The sequence below is a fragment of the Melanerpes formicivorus genome, unplaced genomic scaffold, assembly GCF_026170545.1.
Source record: "Melanerpes formicivorus ecotype bairdi unplaced genomic scaffold, bMelFor1.0.p_v2 SCAF_24, whole genome shotgun sequence".
In the NCBI taxonomy this organism is placed as follows: Eukaryota; Metazoa; Chordata; class Aves; order Piciformes; family Picidae; genus Melanerpes; species Melanerpes formicivorus.
Genome location: NW_027142376.1, coordinates 4,369,593 through 4,391,937, shown reverse-complemented (window position 1 = coordinate 4,391,937; position 22,345 = coordinate 4,369,593). Strand labels below are relative to the sequence as shown.

General features: G+C 42.3%; 1 protein-coding gene across 1 annotated transcript in view; it reads left to right on the top strand.

Moving 5' to 3' along the window:
• The window catches only part of SUSD5 (sushi domain containing 5), a 47,490-nt gene that overhangs the window by 11,845 nt on the left and 13,300 nt on the right, over positions 1-22,345 (top strand). The window contains exons 3-4 of the mRNA XM_068152638.1: positions 12,490-12,608; positions 22,060-22,248. Of these exons, the coding sequence (XP_068008739.1) occupies positions 12,490-12,608; positions 22,060-22,248 (308 nt within the window). The remainder of the gene's footprint in view (positions 1-12,489; positions 12,609-22,059; positions 22,249-22,345) is intronic.

Here is a 22,345-nt window from a genome sequence, read left to right as displayed (position 1 = left end):
AGCTCCACCAGAGAGAATATCTCTCACAGCTGGAAACTGATGCTCTCTTCTCTGGGACTATTTTACCCATGTCTGAGCAAGCACCAGAATGTGTGTCACTTGGTACTGAACTGGATGTTACTGACTCTGGGGAAAAACCAGGCAAAGTATAATGCCTAAAAGGATTATAATGATTTCACTGTTACTCGCTGCCACTCTGGAGAAGGAAATGAGCAGCTGAGCACAAAGTATACAAATGAGACAAAATTATTGAAATTGGACAAGCTCAAAAAGAATAGAAAGATTGTCAGAGGGATTTATATGAACAGACAAAATGCTGACAAATGGAGTTCAGTGATAATACATGCTGGAGGAAATGCATTCTACTTAAAGGGCTCTACCAGGGTTCTCTGTCAGCTCCAGAAAGATATGCAGATATCACTGTAGACAGCACACAAGAATCTCTGTCAAACTGCAGCTGTAGTGAAAACAAACAAGCCAAGAAGTTCCTAGAGTGCTTATGGAATGGGATAGAGAATAAGAAAAAAATCCATGTGTCTACACAGAGAGGTCAGTTAAACAGCCTCCGCCGCAATATTATTACGTATTATTGCTGCTGCATGTTAAGAAAGGTCCTGAAAGAGGCTCGGAAAAGACTCAAGAATTTTTACAGGAATGGAAAAGCTATAAGGAAGGGACTCAAAATATTTTACTACATTAGTTACATAATTCAAAAAATACATCTACAGTTACCCATTCAATACTCCAAGTGTCCACTTGGTAAATGGAAATGTAACAGCAAGGACAAAAGACGGTTGGTAAATAGACAATCTTCAATCCACACTCAGATGATGTAACACAGAGTGGGGCAAGCAGGCTTCACAGCATGCCTAGAGCATTCCAGAAGTGGGGAAAATTATTTTCAGAAGAAAGGACTCCTCACTGGGCACACCTTGTGTTATTTATGTTTATGAACCTCCATATCTTTGAATGTATTTGCCAGATTCTAAACCACTCAGAACTTTATAGGTTGGATCTAAAACCCTGGATTACTCTTAGCATCTGACTGGTGTCCAGTGCAGGTCACAGAGCTTTAGTCCAATGTTCTCTCATATCCTCTTGGACTGTCTATATGGGAAAGGAGATTAATAAGAGTGAGCATGATAAAAGAAGTTCCTAATTTCACTTTGTTTTATTTATTTGGTGCCTGGAAAGTATCTTAAACCTTTCCCCTGAGGAAAAATGGATTAGGCATTGGCAGTGGAAGTAAACAGAAACAAATTATGTGACTGAAGTCATTATAGTGTTGCAGATTTCCTGACACGCTTCAGTCTGCCTTTCACCACACAGACTTAAAACTGAGCAGGACCTCTAGCAGAGATACAAAACCTTTTTCACCTTTAGATCAATTTTCCAGGTTTTGCAAAATCAGTGATTTGGCTATTTTATGCTCTTACTGAATAATTACAATCCCACTTAAAGTTAGTATATCCATTACTGTTGTCTGCTGTGTCCTTATTGCTTTTACAGCCAACAGAGGCACATCACTGGATCAGATCAGCGTGAGCACATTTACAGTGCCTGCTCACTGGGCAAAGAGAAGTCAGTCTGAAGAACTATCTCAGTTTGGATGATTGACAAAGTTTTGATGTCTCATATGTAAACATTGATCCATATGTGAGTATGTAAAAGTTTTGAGAATATAAAGGGATTTCCTCTGTTGGATCCAGTGAGGTTGTGGCCACCCAGCTCACACCAACCTACTTATTACTGAACCACTACAGGGACTGTTGCCTCCTCAGTTGTGCTGGTAGAGGTGCTTGTCTCTTGTCTATTTTAACTCAGAAGTTACCTGAGTGGGCCAGCAACTAGGTGATAAACCCCATTGTTCTGCAGAGTGATGCTGGTGGAAGAAGACACTGGTCTGCTGGTAGAGATGCTCATCTTGCACTCACTCCCTAACCCACTTCAGTCCCTCCAAACTGGGCTAGCACAAGCACCTTGACAAATATAAAACCATAGAATAGTTTGTGTTGGAAAGGACTTTTAAGGGTCACCTAGTCCAACCCCTGCTGCAGTAAGCAAGGATGTCTTCAACTAGACCAAGTAGTTCACAGCCCTGTCCACCCTGGTCTTAAATGTTTCCAGGGATGAGGTTTCTATCACCTTCTGAGAAATCTGCCAGTATTTAACCACCCTCAGTACAAACATTTTCTTCCTTGTACCTGGTAAAAATACACCCTCTTTTAAGTTTAAACTCTTCATCCCTTGTCCTAGCACAACAGGCCCTGTTAAAAAGACTGTTGCTATTTTTTTATAGGCCCCCTTTAAGTACTGAAAGGCCACACTAAGGTCTTCCTGGAGCCTTCTCTTCTCCAGGCTGAAGAACCCAAATTCTCTCAGCCTGACTTAATATGATTCAAATCAACTGTAGGATTGAAATTGCTTAAACAAACAAATCCCTGCCAGCAAACCCAAAGAGACAATAAACTGGGTGGTTTTGTGGTTTGAGCAGCCTGGGACAGAACCTCTCTCACAGGCATTATGGGATGGTTTTATCTTTCACTTCCAGTTGTTCAGACTGATTCAATTCAGAGTTCAGGGCTGTTTGCCCAGGCAGCCATTTACCTGACATGTAGCTCAGAAAGCATCACACACACGTTTCCATTTCAGGAAATGAAATGCCACTAGGCAGGTCTTGTTTGTCAGCTAAGCCCTACTGCACACCCTCCTATGGCTTATTTGCACATCAGATAAGTGAGTGCTTGAACCAGCAAGCAATGACAAAAGCTGGTAGCAGTCTCTGAAGGGCTTTTACTGCTACCTTTGTAGTTCAGATGTTGGACTGGAAAACTTTGTGTTGAGTCCTCCAACTCTGGACACCATGTTCTGCAGGGTCATGTGTTCATTTCTGGTGATTTTTAAATTTGGAAAGTGAACATGACACAGATTTTCTTATGGTCATCCCTGTGCACAGAATATTAGAATCCCTTCTATAAGAGCTTTGAAGCTCTGCATCAACTTTCTGTTATATGATAGACCTTCTGCAGGGTTGTCAACCTGTTCCTTTGCATTAGATTGCCCCAGGCTGGTTCCTGCCTAGTTCCTGCAGGATTTATTTCAGAGGGGATAGCTCTGGAGCAAGCAAGCAGAGTCAGCTACAGTAAGTCTTGCTGTGGGAGTCAGAAGACTGGGGTTCTTTTCTTGGCTGACCACAGACCAGATGTTTGCTGCTAGGGAAATTACTTCATCTCTATTTTTCCTTCCTTTTGTCAGCTTCTTGAGTTTTGCTGTGACTCCTTTTGAATGCTTCTAACAAAACAGGGCCCTCATTGCAGATGACACCAGTGGGAAATGTAATAATATGAATGAGAAATGACATTTCACAAGTCTACCTACTTTTTCTGCAGAGTATGGGGGACCTGGCAGCAGGGAAACAACAGCACATTTCTTAGGAAAGAAAAAAAACAATATCCCAGGAATGAAAACAAGCTCAGTGGCTAACCATTACCATGAAAGCATCTGTGTGTGCAACCCTCAGGCTTGTGGGCCCTGTGAAGTCTCTCCAGGTGTACAAGCTGCACAGGCTACTTGCTTCTTTGCAGAGAAGCAGTCCTGTATGTTAGGTCAGCTTTGGCAAGTTCTGTGTTTTATTTCAAGGTTGTGCTCTGCTGCCTGATAATAATTTGTATGAATTTGCTTCCAGATATATGTGTGAGTTAGGCCAATTAGTTCTCTTCAGCAGAAAAGTTCAGACATACCTGACAAGATGTGGTGCAACTCAAAATGCTGAAATTGCTTATGAAAATGTCTGAGGAGGTCTTGCACTTTGAAAGGCCTCCTAGCCCCAGAGAAAATAAAGTACTTATGTTTCAGGAACAGGAATTGCTACAGGAAGCTCAGTCAGGAGACTTAAGTGTAATGTATGAACACAGCCAGTTCACTCCAAGGAATGATGTCACTGAGAAATGTGGACGAGCCGCTTACCTTCAGCTTTGGGGGGGATGCAAATCTTTCCTTGGCACAGCTGGGAAAGATGGCATGGCCAAGGTATGGCAGCCATGGCTCTTATAAAACAGACAGCCCAATAACTCAAGTACTTCTTATAAAATGTACTTTTTCAGGAGAAGCATTATATAAAAGAAGATACATTTTTGATGTATTTTCTAGGACAAGCATCCCAAATATCATCTGCCAAACTGTAACATCAGAGTCTTCAGAGAAGCCATTTCCTTAGCTGGCACTTACACTTTGAAACTGTGTTTTTACCGTGACTTTTTAACAAGCATTGAGGGCTTTAGCAAAGCTTTATCAAGCTTTGGGAAAAAGATAAGGGTGTGCTAGTGAAACTAGGTAATGCCAGAAGTTGTTAAAAGTCACAATATTGAACAGGAAGGTAAGACTGACATCAGAGAGAGAGTAACAGAAAGGAGGTGCAGTGTAGCAGTATTACTCAAACACTGGTAGCAGTTCCTGCCTTAAGCTGTGGGAAGAGGTTGTTTTTGGATAGCTTTGGAAGACTGTAGGGAAGATTTGCCTTTGCTCAAATTAGAGAAAGCTATGTTTTGTCTTTGACTCTGAGAGTAATATAAACACTTTGTAGCTGAAGGAGAGAAACTGGCCAGAATTTGGTTGGATGTGTTAAAATAGTGTTTTGTTATTTTGACCTATTGTGTGCCTTAATTACACACATGCCAGTAAAAAATGACCAGCTGAGATGTGACACATGTGCCTTCTGATAGACTACATAACTTTGCTGTATAATGTAATAAAGGTCTTCACCTGCTTACATCTGGTCCTGAAAGCTTGCTGGAGGTAATTAGAACATCTATACAACAACAAATGGTGACCCTGATGTGATTTGAACACAGAGTCTTCTGATCTTCATCTATACAACAACATTAAGCAGGCAGTTGAGCTGGAGAAGGCAGAGCAGGAGGGAATGCTGGGTTCAGTCACAGAACACAGGGCGACAGTGAGCCTTTCATAGAATAAACTAGCTCACATAAAGACTGTGAGAAAAAGGAATGCAAAGTATGATCCTCCTAAAAGATACCAGCAGCTCTTCAAGGAGAGAGAGGGCAACACGCAAGGACTTGAGCGCGTGAGACGCCACCTGCAATAGTGCAATGTGGATCTGGGTATCTGAGCTCAGAAGAGGTGAGTTCAGGACAGGCTCAGCTGGTGAAAGCACCTTTCTGATCAGAAATTACTAAAGGTGATCAGTTTGCTTAGCCTGGCAAAATGAAGGCAGAGGGAAATATGCTAACTCATAGCAAATGCAAACAAGAGACTAATATGAACCTGATTTTAAAAGAACTTCACATATTTTGCCCTTTTAAAGAATCTCTGTAATGTTTCATCCTATTTGAAAGCCTTTTGTCTGAGAACTGAGCTTTGTAAATCAACAGCATTTAGCATTTTCCCCCCTTTGGGAGCTAATCAATAACATCTGTTATGAAAGCTATATATTAAACTGCAGCAGATAAGATAAAATTGGGTAAAACCAACTTTCTAGTATCAGTTCATGTGTCTTTGAGTAGCCAAGTAGTCTAGGCCAGGAAGCAGCACAGTTCTCCTCTACATGCACTAAGAACAACCAAATTACAGTATCACAGAATCACCAAGGTTGGAAGAGATCTCAAAGATCATTGAGTCCAACCTGTCACCACATACCTCATGACTAGACCATGGCACCAAGTGCCACATCCAATCCCCTCTTGAACACCTCCAGGGATGGTGACTTCACCACCTCCCTGGGCAGCACATTCCAATGATGAGTGACTCTCTCAGTGAAGAACTTTCTCCTCACCTCCAGCCTAAACTTCCCCTGCTGCAACTTGAGACTGTGTCCCCTTGTACTGGTGCTGGTTGCTTGAGAGAAGAGACCAACCCTCTCCTGGTTACAACCACCCTTCAGGTAGTTGTAGACAGCAATGAGGTCTCCCCTGAGCCTCCTCTTCTCCAGGCTAAACAATCCCAGCTCCCTCAGCCTCTCCTCACAAGGCTTGTACATAGTGACATTGTAGTAAAACGGCGATATAAAATCTTTCATTCTCAGCTACAGTATGAAAATCTTCACGAATGGGACATATTTATTTAATGAACAGAGGCCTTACTATTTCAATAGTCTTATGCACAATTTTAAGCACAAAAGGCTGCATTTTGGTGTTTATTTTTAAGAATCTAAAGGATGTTGGTTCTGCCTTGGTAAGATCTCCTTTTGACATTTCCAGTGGCAGTATTGCTGTTGGAATGTCTTCATGTCACACTTAGCAGCTGCTTTCTTTGGGTCACATCCAGCCAAAATTAGTCTCTATAGTTCCCTGTCAACAGACTTTCCACAGCCCACCGGTGCTCCCTTTCATGACTTTTCAGGGAAGTTTTCTTCCCTTTGGTAACCATGACCATGTCATTTATACTTTATTCCTCATCAGAGCCAGCTCTATAATTTGCAGCTTCCCAAACTACAGAAGGGAAAGACTAAGAATAAAAATCCCCTAACTTGGCTTCCCAACTACTGATTTTTACCCCTCTCACCTAGTTACTGAAACACAAGTGCTAAAGCTGACCAATGGAAAAAAAATTAGCACAGGATGTTAAAGATTTATCTTGAGTAAGAAAAGTGATGAAATTTTTAACTTTCTAATTAGGGGAAGGTTTGTTACAGTTACATTAGGTTATGAATCAGGCTTTCACAGTGCCTCAGCTAACACACTGTTGATGATCTTCTTCTGAGTTGAGTATATTCATATGCAAGTTCATAATACTATGAGTAAATGTCATAAGACCATTCTGACTCAGTTCAGTGAATTTATTCACTAAGACTACAAAACTTACAATCAACTGACAGGATAAGGTAATGACAAAACATCTCAGTCCCACCTGCTGGTGGTGGTTCACACTGTGTCATATAAACTCAGCTGTTAACTCCATATGTTTTAATTTGGGTTTGCTGAAAAGTTTTCAATGATTACAAAATTAGAAATAATATTAGAGGAGAAATTTACAAATTCAGAATGTATAAAGTGTTGGAAAATACAAGTAGCAGTGGATACTCCTTTAAACAAAATGTATAATGCATATGTAAATCTTAAGTGTTTATGATGTATGTCTTTATTATGCATGCATATTTGCACTATATAAAATTAGGTACTGTCAGTATGGCTTGAATATATCCATTTTGGGCTCCCCATTTCAGGAGGGACAGGGATCTACTTGAGAGAGTCCAATGGAGGGGGGTTGGACTTGATGATCTCCTAAGGTCCCTTCCAATCCCTAACATCCTTTGATCCTGTGATTATAGGAATCATAGAATTGTCAGGGGTAGAAGGGACCTCAAGGATCATCCAGTCCCACCCCCCCTGCCATGGGCAGGGACACCTCACACTAGCTCAAAGCCACATCCAGCCTGGCCTTAAAAACCTCCAGGGATGAGGCTTCCACCATCTCCCTGGGCAACCTGTGCCAGGCTCTCACCACCCTCATGGGGAAGAAATTCTTCCTAACATCCATGAGATATTTAATAGTACATATTACATAATGGCGTATTGTGAAATAAATACTCTCCACACCAGCTTTCTTGCTATTCCCTTCTTAGAACAGAAGAATTAGGAGAAGTGCAAAATACACCAATTACTATTGATTACATAGTACACTAGAAACAATCTAACTGGTGCAAGAGTAAGTGGAAGGTTTCTAGGAAGTCCACTTCATATCTTATTGTGATACATATTAAATCTCCTCCTTGTGTGTGCACATGACAAATGAAAGATCTGAGTCATGGCACAGCAAAACAGCTATCAGCTTGGCCGTTTTTGGGGGGTAGGTACAGAGGAGGCATTGTCAATTGTTTTCAGTTGGATGAATTGTACAGTGGGAATTAAACTGAGGTTGAACACAGTGCAGAGTCTGAGGCTGCTTGATTTCTCACTTGTGAGAAGATACACCATGAAGCAGGTTGCCATTCTGGGCTGGGTAAGAGTGCACTGAGAAGATTCTCTTTAGCTCAGAGCTTGTCGAGGAACAAAAGGAGGCACCATTAGGCAACCTCCACTCTCCATCAGAGAAGGGACTGTTGTGAATACTGCTAAAATCCCTCTTTCCCAACTGCATTTTTACCTTACTGTTAGTACATGGCATCTACACAATCCATAGCAATGGTATGTGTGATTGATTTTTATGTTGTGGTTGTGAGTCCGTGGCCATGTAAGAGTAATTTCCAAAGAGGCATGCATTTTTCAAGCAGATGTGCATGAAATATAGAGGATTATTACAGGTTATCTGCCATATCCAAACTTGGTATATTTCTTCTTCTTTCATAAGAGACCTCCACAGGAGGAGAAATAACTTGCAGATTTGTTAAATACAAGGTACCAAATCATGCACTCCACTGCTGTAAGCATCAGATTACAATGTATGCTGAGATGAGTAATGAACAAGTCTTAAACTGTGTCCAGTTCTAGGCCTCTCAGTTTAGGAAAGATGTTGAGTTGATGGAACATGTCCAGAGAAGGGCAACAAAGTTGGTGAGGGTTCTAGAGCACAGCCCTGTGATGAGAGGCTGAGGGAACTGGGGTTGTTTATCCTGGAGAAGAGAAGGCCCAGAGGAGATCTTATTGCTCTCTACAACTACCTGAAGAGAGGTTGTAGCCAGGTGGGGGTTGGACTCTTCTCCCAGGCAACCAGCACCAGAACAAGAGGACACAGTCTCAAGCTGTGCCAGGGGAAGTTTAGAATACATAGAATATATACATAGAATACATAGAATAAACTGGAGGTGAGGAGAAAGTTCTTCACAGAAAGAGTAATTTGCCATTGGAATGTGCTGCCATGGAGTCACCATCCCTGGAGGTGTTCAAGAGGGGATTGGATGTGGCACTTGAAGCCATAGTTTAGTTAGTCATGAGGTGTTGGGTGATAGGTTGGACTTGATGATCTCTGAGGTCTTTTCCAACCTTATTGATTCTATGATTCTAAGCTCAATGATTGCATGAAAATAGCAGTGAACAGAATTAAAGTTCCCTGCATGACGACGTTCTTCTAAATGACTGGGTAGGCGGATGTATCCCTAAAACAATGTAAAAAGTTTGTGGCATTCTCCCCATTATGATGCAACAATTCCAGATAGCAAAGAAACAAACTAGGTAACACATTTCCACAATCTGTCAGTGGGGTGCTGGAAAGAGCAAGGAAAATGTATGATTTTTTTGTTTCTTCTTTCAGTGTGGTGATGCTGTTGCCTAAGGGATTTCAAAACCTGCTGAACTCTGAACTGATAGTCATTTTTCAGTCCTCAAACGAATAATATAACATAGTTAAAAACATCAAAACCTACCTTTTTGAACCGAGACAAAGGGATACCTAGGTATTTATAATTATAGATGATGACTTAGCATTTTAGGATTTAGGGACACATAGACCCATCCTCAAGAACTCAGGGAAAAGAGACTATGATTGTGTATTTGTTGCCATACCTGGAGTCTTAGGGCCTGGCGGTGTCTATGCCAAAGGCATGGCATATCTGATCATTAGACCCCTTTCTGAGAAATGCTGAGAATCTTGAAGCTCCTTCCAGCAGCAGTAATAACAGTTTACTGAAGAAGTTTAAAGTTTTCTGGATTGAGTGTATGGTAGGAAGCTACTTACAGAGAAGAATGAACAGGGGAGATGAAATAGATGGCATTTTGCTCTGTTGTGTGTGCACAAGACATCTTTTTTTCATCTCAGAAGAATTACATTAGAATATGTGCAGTTTTAAGCAGATCGATTTTCATAGAATCATAGAATCAACCAGGTTGGAAAACACCTCAGAGATCATCAAGTCCAGCCTATTACCTAATACCTAACACCTCCTGACTAACTAAACCTTGGCTTCAAGTGCCACATCCAATCCTGTCTTGAACACCTCCAGGGATGGTGACTCCACCATCTCCCTGGGTAGCACATTCCAATAGCCAATTATTCTTTCTGAGAACTTTCTCCTCACCTCGAGCCTAAACTTCCCCTGGCACAGCTTGTGACATCTTAACATGACAAAAGTCCACATTAAAGTCCTGAGTAGAAGATTAACCAAGGTACAGTCGGTTGTAGGGAAAAAGGGAGAAATGGACATGAATAGTGGTTTTTAATTGTCATGTAGAAAACAGTTTAGTGAGAAACACATTTAAAGCCTTTCTTTATGTGTAATGGAGAACTACCTGCAAGATACACCTCTGTAAGTTTAGTCTCATTGGATAGCACCTAAGAAATGCCCTTAAGATTCATTAACCAATCAATATATTCATTCAACTACAAATTAGTAATGTATTGTACAATACTTGGGAAAAAAAAGAGTAAGGAAAACTTGCTTTTAAAATACACAGTCTTGTTTGTGAGCCAGGTGTCCTGGTTTGGAAATAACCTGACTATACCAAGGATGTGCCACCCACAGGTGACTTTCTAGGCTACTGAAGAAACCATAAAGAAATTGCAGTGCTTTGGGCAGGAGCAAAATGTATTGGCTAGAGACTGGAATTAGAAATGAGAACATTCAAATGGGATTTTTAGAAGTCGCCTCCAAGTATCAGGGATTTTATTGTTTGATTGAGCATAGAAAGGAACATGGCCTGATTCTCAGAGACTAGACTTGTGTGATGACAACAGCATGTGGAGTGGTTTTGTGGGTGGTTGGTTGGTTTTGGCTGTTTGTTTGGTGGAGTTTGTTTGCTTGGGTTTTTTGATCGGTTTGCTTGGTTTGGGTTTTGTCTAATTATGTCTGAAAACACAATTGGAGATGAAAGGCGCGAATTTTAAAAGCCAGGTTGGTATCTGTCTACTCAGTGCTGCAATGCTTAACTCATCAAGGTACCTGAGTGAGTGATGGATTATTGGAAAGACTAAGGTTGCTAAGTCACTTTTTGAATGGAGGCATAACTGTTCATTCACTTAGGCCTTGTTAAACCTAGTGGAACAATGTGTGAGTACATACAAACATCTCCTAATTGATGGCTTGATTTTCCCAGCCAGCTTAGCTCTCTTTGCTAGATAAGGTCACTTATCTCTAGTTGCCTGATTACTGACCTAGACTTTAAGTGCATTAAGTTCAAAGAGAATTTGATTTTAAAGTTATATGGACAAAACTGTCCTGCAGGTGACCTCCAAAAAATCAAGGAGTGTTTTCCTAACAAAAGAAACATATTTGATTTGAAATTGTAAAGGGGCTCTCAGTAGGGCCTGGCATCATGTTTTGCAGAGCAGAAGCATGGTAGGAACCATTCTGGTAGGTATGCATGACCCCCACCACGTGGCTTGCTTCATGTCATTTTCATATGTTTACATTGAAAGAACACTAAAGTTGTCTGTTTGCTGCCTAAAAGCCAACCCTTGCCAGAATGGAGGTACCTTGTGCAATCATAACTCAGCCCACTTCTATGAATCATTAAGTATATTTAAGTGCATGAGCTGGGGTCCCACTGCTTCTTTTCCGTGCTCAGTGAATGGGCAGTTAGCCAATATTTGTTTTATTCCTCAAATTGAGTGCGGGACTGATGGCAAAATTAGTTCAACCATTGCACAATACAACATGATCAATTTCCTCCCCTGGAAGGATTCCTCTGTGCAAAGCACTTTTCCCTTGCTTTCACTGGAGGAGCTGACCGTGCAACACTTTGCAAATCTGCTGTCCACAAAAAATAAACCCCACACCACTAATATCCAGCTGCAAAAATTTGGGCTGAATTCGTGTTCCCAGCCTTTGTGACCTTCAGTGTGACAGTACAAGCAGTGTTTTCTACAACAAACTGTCTTCTATTTGTCAGTTTGAAGCCGCCAGTACAGCTGAGAGAAGAGATAATTAGTAATCTCTTCCTTCATGTTCCGTGCTACGGAGTTGTGAATGTAAATACAGATTTATTGCCTTTGTTCAAGCCTGCAAAGCACCACAGGATGAATTAGGCACTGATGGGTATCAAACCAGAAAAAAATCAGTTTACACAAGAGGGTGGAATTGCTGTTTAAAAAAAGCAACAGTTTTTCTTCCAAGAACTGCAGATGAATTTTCTGAGTTTGCCTGTGTTAGCTTTTGGGCAGCTGACTATGTGACATTAATGGCCTTTCAATGTAAAATGACAATGATATATAATCTTTCAGACCAAATCTTGAGTTTTCTGTTAGTTCTTATGCAGGTGCCATTGGTGGATATCTGTATTGCTGGAATGTGAGAGCTGAATATGGCCTCAGATACTCTGGGACTTGGTCCGATGTTTGGAAGCATTACAGATTATAACAGATAAATATTCTTTAATGTTTCCTATGCCTTGAATTGAGCTACAGCGATCAACTTTTTAATTACTGCTAATTCTTGCTTAGCTTTTTCCATGGATCATCCCACACTAATGCTTTGTGTGCCAACTAAAACAGTTAAGCCAAGGCTAAAGCCTGATGGCTGTGATAAAAGATCTCCAAATTTCATCTGCATGTACAACTTCAGAAGATTTCTGACTGGTTTTTTCTTCTTCTTCTTTATTTTAGGACAATTATATGCAGAAAGACGGGCAGCAAACAGCAGAGCGTGAAAGCCATTGATGTTAAAATTGAAACCAATCGCTTTGTGAATGACCAATATGATGCTTTTTGTGTAAAGGATGAAGGTCAGCACTAATACACTATTGAAGTAATGCAGAGTCATCTCTCTTGCAACACTAAAAGTTTTGCCCTCAATTTTTCTATGCTGAGAGGCAAAGAGAGAGTGTTAAGGAATCAGTCTTTACAGTAATTGCCCATGAAGTGAGCCAACTGCTGCAAAAACATTGGTGGCAGAAGATAAATTGCAGTAACTTTGTCTTTGCTGCAGTTTTTGCAAGTTCAAGCAGCACTACTGACCTGGAAGAACCCATTTTGGTGTTCATAGGACAACCTTTATAGAAAAGACTCTATCTGACACCAGCATAACTGGAGATGCCTAAAGCATTTCCCAAACTCAGCACCATGGTTAAATACAACCGAGGAAGCTGGCTTCCAACTGCAAAGCACCACACTGTTGCATATGTATCAGTATAGAACATTTCATGGGATCATTTTGCATACAAACTTCATTGCCTACATTTTATTTTTGTTTTGGGTTGTTGTTGTTGTTCTTGTTTTGTTAACAAGTGCAGACCAGCCTGCTAGGGCCCTTGCCCTTGGATGATTCTGAAAATCTATATATTTCCAGTTTATGTTGATGCTTAAACTTTTAGATATTCAAATGCTGTAACCTACAAGCAAAGATAGATTCTGCAGTAAAAAACTGAATTGTTACCAATAGGCAGGATTGTGTAAAGAAGTCTGGGAGCCCCTGAAACAGATTGATGATGTCCACAGTGATGTTTCACATCTCAATTCTGAGAAAAGCAGGAACAAGCAGATGGCATTTACTGGGAAATAAAAGTTCACAGCACAGGAAAGCATTTTGATAAACAGCAGTGGGAATGAAAATATGGTTGCAGTGAAACGTGGCAGAGGTGATGCATATTTGATGTGCACCCAGGTATTAAAAAAATCACAGAGATTGGCTGACCATCCTCTCAAGTCACCCTTATGATAGCAGCTCCAGGCTCCGTGCCTCTATGAGTGATGCCAGCTCTGTCACCCAGTTGCTAATGTGGTCACACAAGCACCTTTGTGCTTTCCTCCATGCTGCTGCTCACAAATAGGAGCATCTCCCAGTAAACATCTACAAAACTCTCTCATTGTCTTCATTCAAATCTCTTTTGTCATTCCCCCACCCCACCCCCGCGCTGAGAAAAACCTTGCAGTGGGTTGGGACAGCTGTGGGACGCTGAAATCATGGCTCATGCCACTATTGTTCCATTGTGCCCTTGTGCTCCCCTGTGTGTCTCCACCTTCTGTGTCTGAGCTTCCACGTAGATGTCGAACCTTGCCCTTTGCATCTGGTTACTGAGCACAGTAAAGTGGCTAAAGTGAAGATACGGGCATAGTCTGACAGTGCTTGTTGGGAAGGAGTGCTGCTCTGGACTTGGAAACCGCAGAGTTAAACTCAGGGGCAAATTCAGATCTTTGCAAAGAAGACAAAATTGATGAACAACTTCTTTTGTACAAGTCAGGGAATTTCCTGATGGCAGAATGCGATGATCATGCAATGTGCTTTCACACAAAAACATTTCTGGATGACAGGAAGGTCCCCTCTTCTTTGAACATATCAAAAAATCTGGATGCAGAGTCAGTGTTCAAATAGCAATGTTTAGGTGAGGTAGAGTGGCAGAGCCTACTGTATAGTTGGTATGAAAAGAGCAGAGTTCAGAAAGGCAAGACCCTTAACATGCAAATGTAGTACACAGTAACACACAAACCTTTTGACTGATGAAAGCACAACTTTCACCTCAGCAATGCTGCTTTCAGTTTTGGGAAGTAAATCACAGAATCATAGAATTAATTGGAAAAGACGTTTAAGATCAAGTCCAACCATATCCAGTAAGAAGCAGCAAGAGCAAATCCTTTACAATAGCCTCAGCCACAGCGTACCTGTTTTGTACATATGGCTAATAGCTACATCTCTAAGTTATGATCAATGCAATGGTTCTTACCTGGAACCTCCCAAGTATTTTTTATTTTTAGGAAAGTGGACATTAATACAATTTCAACTATAAGTCAGCAATACCTAAGCATTAAGACCTATGCAATGAAATTAAGAAGAAAAGGCAAATTGTTTTGCCCTGCTAGAAATGATAGATCCCAGGTTACTTACACTGAGACCTCTGCCCCACAACAATGCATCCCCCACAACAACTGCAAGCCTTTTCATTTCTGCTTTTTCCATCCAACCAATAACCTTCACTCCTATAGGAAATTTACCTCGTTCTTTCTCCACTGTTCCTTACCCTCTCCCTGTCATCTCCCTGCCTTGCTATGTCTTGGCAAGGCTGGCTGGGCAGCTGCTGCTCTAGAAGTAGGACTATGCTGGTTTGCTCACCAGTATGTGATGCCAACTGTCTGGCCAGCACTGCTTGTGGGGATAGGCCAGAGCTGGGCCTCACCCATGCCCATCCCGACAGAAAAGATGCTTGGCTTTGGATCTTTCCTCTTTTAAACTCATCTTAACAAAGTGCTGCACTTTCCTTTTGTCAGGCTTGGCTGAGGTCATCCAAAGGCTCAGAGAGACTGGCAGGTTTAGGACAGACAGAGGGAACAGTCACATCAGCCTTTTCTTCAGAGGATAAATTGACAGCTCTTCGCAACCCTGTTTTGAGTTCTTAAACTTGTGCAAAGGGAATAGAATAGAATAGAATAGAATAGAATAGAATAGAATAGAATAGACCAGACCAGACCAGACCAGACCAGGTTGGAAGAGAGCTTCAAGATCATCGTGGCCAACCTATCATCCAACACCACCTAATCACTAAACCATGCAACCAAGCACCCTATCCAGTCTCCTCCTGAACACCCCCAGTGGTGGTGACTCCACCACCTCCCTGGGCAGCCCATTCCAATGGGCAATCACTCTCTCTGTGTAGAACGTCTTTCTAACCTCCTAAACCTCCCCTGGAACAGCCTGAGACTGTGTCCTCTTGTTCTGGTGCTGGCTGCCTGGGAGAAGAGACCAACCTCTGCCTGTCTACAACCTCCCTTCAGGTAGTTGTAGACAGCAATAAGGTCGCCCCTGAGTCTCCTCTTCTCCAGGCTAAGCAGCCCCAGCTCCCTCAGCCTCTCCTCACAGGGCTTGTGTTCCAAACCCCTCACCAACTTTGTTGCCCTTCTCTGGACACACTCCAGCAAGTCAACCTCCTTCCTAAACTGAGGGGCCCAGAACTGGACACAGAACTCGAGGTGTGGCCTAACCAGTGCAGTGTACAGAGGCAGAATGACCTCCCTGCTCCTGCTGGCCACACTGTTTCTGATGCAGGCCAGGATGCCATTGGCCCTCCCGGCTGCCTGGGCACACTGCAGGCTCATGTTCAGCCTACCATCAACCAGTACCCCCAGGTCCCTCTCTGCCTGGCTGCTCTCCAGCCACTCTGCCCCCAGCCTGTAGCTCTGCATGGGGTTGTTGTGGCCAATGTGCAGAGCCTGGCACTTGGATGTGTTCAATCTCATGCCCTTGGACTCTGCCCATCTGTCCAGCCTGTCGAGGTCTCTCTGCAGAGCCTCTCTACCCTCCAGCAGATCAACTCCTGCCCCCAACTTGGTGTCATCCGCAAATTTACTGATGATCGACTCAATGCCCTCATCCAGATCATCAATAAAGATGTTAAAGAGCATGTGGCCCAGCACTGATCCCTGGAACCCACCACTAGTGACTAGCCACCAGCTAGATGTGGCACCATTCATCACCAATATGGCACCCTATTGCACCACCATGAAAGTTTCCATCTCAAAATTCCCTTCTTAAGCCCTTCTTAAGCCCTAATTTCTAATCAGTCTTTAGTCAATTAACATTTAGCATGTGAACAGGTTTAGTCAAATTGTTTCAGCATACACCTCAGCACACCTCAGCAGTGGCCAGAGGCTAGCAAGAGCTCTGAGTACATGAGGAGGGTTAGGTCTTTGCAAATAAAAATCCTGAAGAGTGAGATATTTTTTCTCTCTCGGTTTCTGAAACAGATCTTGTTCTGAATACACAGAGGAATTGCAGCAATATTTGATACTAAGAGTTGTGTTTTCCAGGGCATCAGTACTAGGAGTTATGCCTGACAGGGAAAGATGTAGCTGTGATGTTTTATGAATGTTGTGGAGTATAGCTGCAGGTTTGGCAGTAGGGAGAAATGTGTCTTCTCAGTTCCTTGTAAACAAATGTTTTATGCAGCCATTAGAGACAGGAAGACAACTCTGTACCACCAGCTTTGGAGCTGCTGAGATCAGAGAGTTTTTAAGCAACAAAGGAAAGATCTCTCTCTTGATAGCTCCCAGCTTTTATTTGTTCTGTCTTTTGGTGACCCACTGACATTGACAGGCAACAAGATCAATCTCTGTTCCATAAGGCTTTGATTTGCTGTCACTATAGAAAAACTAAACAGGCAGAAACTTACACCAGCATCACCAGCATACAGTGTAAATGCAAATCAAACTTTGTTAAGCACAACTGCTGGCTCCAGATACCATTAAGGATTGATGGTTACATATTTCAGTTTGCCTTTTAAAACAGAAACAAATAAATTAGTGTATTCTGAATATATTAAAAGCAGCCTCCAAGAGCAATCAAACTGCCATTTGCTTTATGTGATATTTGAAGTGTTTCTTTGTCTTTACCATCCTTTGCTGTAGAGATGCAGCTTTTCATTTTTTCATTGCTGTAGCTTTTCCAGATAGTGGACAGTGAATTTCCAGCTACCTGGTGATGTCATTTAAACCAATACATTGTTACGAGCCCTGTTGAAGGAGGTATTGACATCCTAAAATTGGTGGCTTACAAACAGGACTTATGTTGGCTGTGACTGACTGAGTTTTGGTTCTTTGTACTCTATTTGTGCTCAGTGCTTTTATCCAAAAAGCAAAATTCCATAGGCTTTAGTGTCTCTGCAATCAAGAAGAAAAACAAGCACACTACTCTTTCACAGGGCTGAGAATTAAGAGTTGCATTTTCCAACTTCTTAACGATGAGATGACATCCTATAAATTCCAGTGGTCTCTCTGGAAAAACTCTGCTGAATGAGACAGTTGTAGCAGGGGATGTTTCATGTCAGCTTTCTGAGCATGGTGCACAGTTAAAGGCAGCAGTTGTAGATAATCAGATTTCAGTGGATTCCCAGTTCTGCCAGGTGGCGTAGAAGCTGAAGTTTACTTTTTTCCCATGTTGGTGGGGGTTTGCATTGATCTGAGGCACTCTTTTCTATAAGCAGTGTTTTATGAATACATCTCTAAAAAGCCTTTACAAACTGATGCTATGCTTCAAGTCTGGACTGGGGAGGAGGGGTGCTGTGTTGTTAAAGTGACTTGTGTCAACTCTGCCAGAAATCATTTGTCACAAATCCTTTCCACCCATGGTTTGGAGTCAAAGTTACCCTTTAGAGGGGCCAACCAATGCTGAATGTACTGACTCAATTAGCAAGAGGCATCTTCAGCACCTTGTAAAAAAAAGGAGTTGCTAAGTCTCTCAAAGGTCTGTAACCAGAGTCATTCCTTGCCCCAACACATCTACACTCAACTCGTACATCTTTGCTGTGCCACTTATTCCCATCCTGTTGTCAGATGTTGTCTATCCTGATTTCAACCCATTTATATTGTGTTAGGGGTAATTTTCACTCCAGGAGACAGTCTGTACCAAACTACTGCTGACATGAAGATCTCCTGCGCATTTCAACATTGCTTTCTATCTGTACTGTGCTGTCTTGCTATGTAGCCTAATCCATTGATGTTCGCTGAAGTCCACCTATAGGTGTTTGAATTCACTGTCAATATGTGGCAAAGCCTCACAATATCCAGAAACTTGCTCCAAGTTTCCAGGTTTGAGATGTGATCTTGCACACAAGCAGGCAGAGCACAGGATCTGCTGGATGGGACCTAAGTATCAAGCCCATCAGGCTGGTGTACTGGACTCATTTTTAGCAAGCGCTAGGAAAATATGCTGGTTTGTGGGAGGATAAATGAGGGGCAAAGCAGTACTCCAGAAACAGTTCAGCACTGGAGGAGACCAGTCCTCATCTAGGAGCATCACCAGTCTAGGCAATCCCTGTGGCTGCCTTAACAAAGAGCACTACTGTTCCCCTACATGACAAGCTGCTGCCAATACACTCTCTGTCCCACCTCATGGCCCAGAGCTGCCTCCTCTGTTCCAGCAAGAAAATGGCTTGAATGCCAGCACTGAGCCCAAGCTGTTGTTCCAAACAGCCCATGCTTTGCCATCTCCTGGTACAAAAGCCACAGACAAAAATCTGAAGCCTGTCCCCAGGAGTGCTCTATTTGCTGAGCTGCTGTGCCAGTGTCACTTCCATACACATACCAGAAAGAACAGGGTTGGCAAAGGGCTGAGCAGGAATTGTCATAGCAACTGAGACTGCAGCAGGATGAGAAAGCTGTCAGATGCTGCAACCTGGAAAATTCCTGTACGTCTGTTAGAGGAGAGGACAGCAGCAAAATAGATACAGGAACTCGAGTATGCCTTTGCGGGGTACAGGTTTCACTTGTTCTTGCCCAGCTGTCACTTAGTGTGCTCTGCAGTGGAGACATGACCTTACCAAGTCTCCTGTGAAAGCATCAAATGTTCCCCAGATGTTCATCCATGAACATCTTCAAACTCCCCAGGTGTATTTTTCCTATCCACACATCAGTCAGCTCTCCTTCAGGATCTCATAAATCTCCCTTACCACATACCCAGTTTTACAGTAAGGCTCCCTTCAGCTTTCTTCTTTCCTGGAAGGTTATAATGTGCTTTTTGAACGTGTTTGCTGTATTTAACTAATGTATGTGTTGCTTTTCCTGCTTCCTCTGGCCACAGGATTAAGAAGCGAGGCTTTGTAGATAAGAATACTCTCTGAGATATAATTGTCCCATACATCCTTGGGATTAATACTTTCCTTGGAGCAGATACACAGCTCCCATTTGTACTGATGGAAGTAGCTAGATAAATAAAGCACATGAACTGCAGGGATCTGTATCCTTGCTACGAGGCAATCAAATATTTTTTTATTCCTTTCATCCACATCAATCTCTATTCATCCAACCAGTTTACAGGAAAGGCATTAGCTGCTAACTGCTCCTCATTTGCTCAGGTGCCAGGTCTCCATGAGCCTGTACATAAACTGAGCTTTGTGTAGCCTCCAGAGCTTGTTTTTTCTGTCGGTGTGTGTGTTCATAACTCCCACCAGCTTCTGAAGGTGTTAGACAGTATATGTGTATGTGTACAGTATGGAGAATAGCCTTCAAAATTTTGACTTCAGTAGTGTGTCCCCTAAATTAGTGGCAGATGTTTTTCAGCATACTTCATTGACAAGTGGTTAGCAAGGTCTGTTGGAGCATTTCTAACAGCCTCATCCAAAAGAACTTTCACAGAGCGTGGGTGTTTATCATAGGATTTTCATTTCACTGCAAGGTAAGCTACTGGCAATTTAAATACGTCACATCTCCAAACAAACAAGCATCTACCTATGCTGGGACAGAACTGGGTAGATGATGAGAAAAGCTGCTGCTGGGACTCACAAAGATCTTGCAGAATGTCCGTAGGGCACAAGCAGGAAAGTCTGAGCTTTTGCAGAAAGTAGCCTGGAAGAAGCTTTTCTGTCAAAACTATTGCCTTGGAAAACCCTGAATGTGAACTGGTGTCAGTGGGAATGCTGTTTGCAAGACTTCATGCTGATGTTGTCCCAAAAGCAGACTCTAACAAACAGCAAGGATGCTCTCTGAAGAGGCTTCTCCTTTTGCATGTTTAGGAACATTGTCTTGGAGGTCACTTTTTCAGCTTTCAAACAAACGCCTTTCCGAGGAATATAATCCTTGTTGAGCCAACTAAGTAATTAGGTTTTAGTACCAAGACAGTTTGGTTTCAATAGGAGAGATTGAAGTTAGAACACAGACTTGGCCCTAAGTTCCCCTTATCTCATTCAATTACCAAATCTCCTGAGCTATTACCTATTAGCCTTCTCTTTTTTGGTTGTTCTGTATCAGGACAAAAGCAGATGTGATTCTTCAGTTATGTCTGCAAGCAGAAATGTTGTTTTCCTTCCACAGTCAATAAGGACTCTAGAACCACTGGGGGAAAAAAGTCCCAGATTTAAGAAAGAATATAGAAATGTTTATCTTCACCAACACTGCATGCTTTGTCCTTGTGGTTCCTGGTTAAATCATGTTCATGCATTACAGGGCATGTGGTTTGGTTGTTGTTTTACTTTTCTGTGACCATCAGAATTGAATCCTTATTCCAAAAGGGATTGTAAAACATCTGGAGAAAAAGGAGACAGGGCGAACCTTTCTTGAAGAGCACTTCTGGGAGACCTTTAGGAGAAGAAAAACTGCAATGCCTGGGCGTTCCCTAGAAGATCTTGATTCATTTGTTGCCAATAGCTGAGGTTCTTCAAACCTGAAAAAAGAGAGTTAAAATTCAGTTTGCACTGTGTTGGCAGCTGTCTGTCTGCCTCCTCTCAGTCCTTTTGTGCAACAGAAAATGCAGATCAATTTTGTTATTGTTTATAGCAGTTTTGGTCTCTTGGCTTTTAGTGTTGTCAGCAGAAATATTATTAAACATGTTGTTAGATTTTACATCCTGATGAATTTAGCTGCTTAGATTCTTACAGAGATCAGAACTATGCTATCCCTGGGAGGTGTTAAGTTGAGGAGCATAAGTCACCAGTTATTTTAGGGTCTCTAACCTAAAATAAGGAGCAAGTGATGTTCAGTAAGACAAGGGGCAACAGGCAAAAACTAGAAACCAGAAAGTTCATCCTGAATATAAGGGAGAAGTTCTTTACTTTGAGGGTAACAGAGCACTGGAAGAGGCTGCCTAGAGAGACTTCCAAAATCTGTGTGGCCTGCCTTAGGTGACCCTGCTTTAGCAGCAAGGTTTGAGTAGATGATCCCCAGAGGTCCCTTTCAATCCCCACCATTCTGCAGTTCTCTGTGATTCGGTTGGAATTTGAGTATCTGTGAAGAACCACTTTGATTTTGAGAAAGACTAGAAGATATTAGGCATAGTTTGAAAAACTGCTGATGTCCACCTGCAACTTTTCTTTCTGTGAACGTGGACTGGGTCACTGCTCAGCCTCTGCTTTCTTGCTCCAGTACAGCAGACATTAAAGTGCCAGATTTAAACAATTTCACAAGCTTTTCTGCAGTTAAGAAAAATCACTGCATCCAAGCTTTTGCTTTCCAGTCCTAACCTACCAAACCTTTTTTAGTCTTTACAGAAGCAGGCAGAGAAGGTAACTGTAGCTTCATGTCCTGGGCCGACTTGGTGGAAACAGGGCTTCTCTAGATTCATTGTCGTTACACATCAATAACATCACAGTTATCACATCACAGCCCAACAGACCACAGACCTTCCCAATTACAGCTGAAAATAGTTATGAAGAAGGGTAAGGGCATAGATCAGATGAGCTGCATGAGTTCTGTGGAATTTGTACTGCATTTAAAGACCTTTGCAAAGTCTCTACAATCTGATTTGCTTTTCCCTTTCAGACAAGCCCTGCGGAGACCCACCGTCCTTCCCCCACACCATCCTGCATGGCCACACTGGCTTTGAGATGGGGGATGAGCTGCTCTATGTCTGTGCCCAGGGCTACATCATGGGCAATAAAGAGACAGCATTCACACTGCTCTGCGACTCCTGTGGGGAGTGGTACGGGCAGGTTCAGGCCTGTGTCAAAGGTAAGCTAACCCAGGATGCAGGGCGCCCCTCGGGGAGGTCACAGCCTCCCATCAGCCCAGCTGAGATCATTTCAGGCTTCCAGGGTATGTGCAGTCA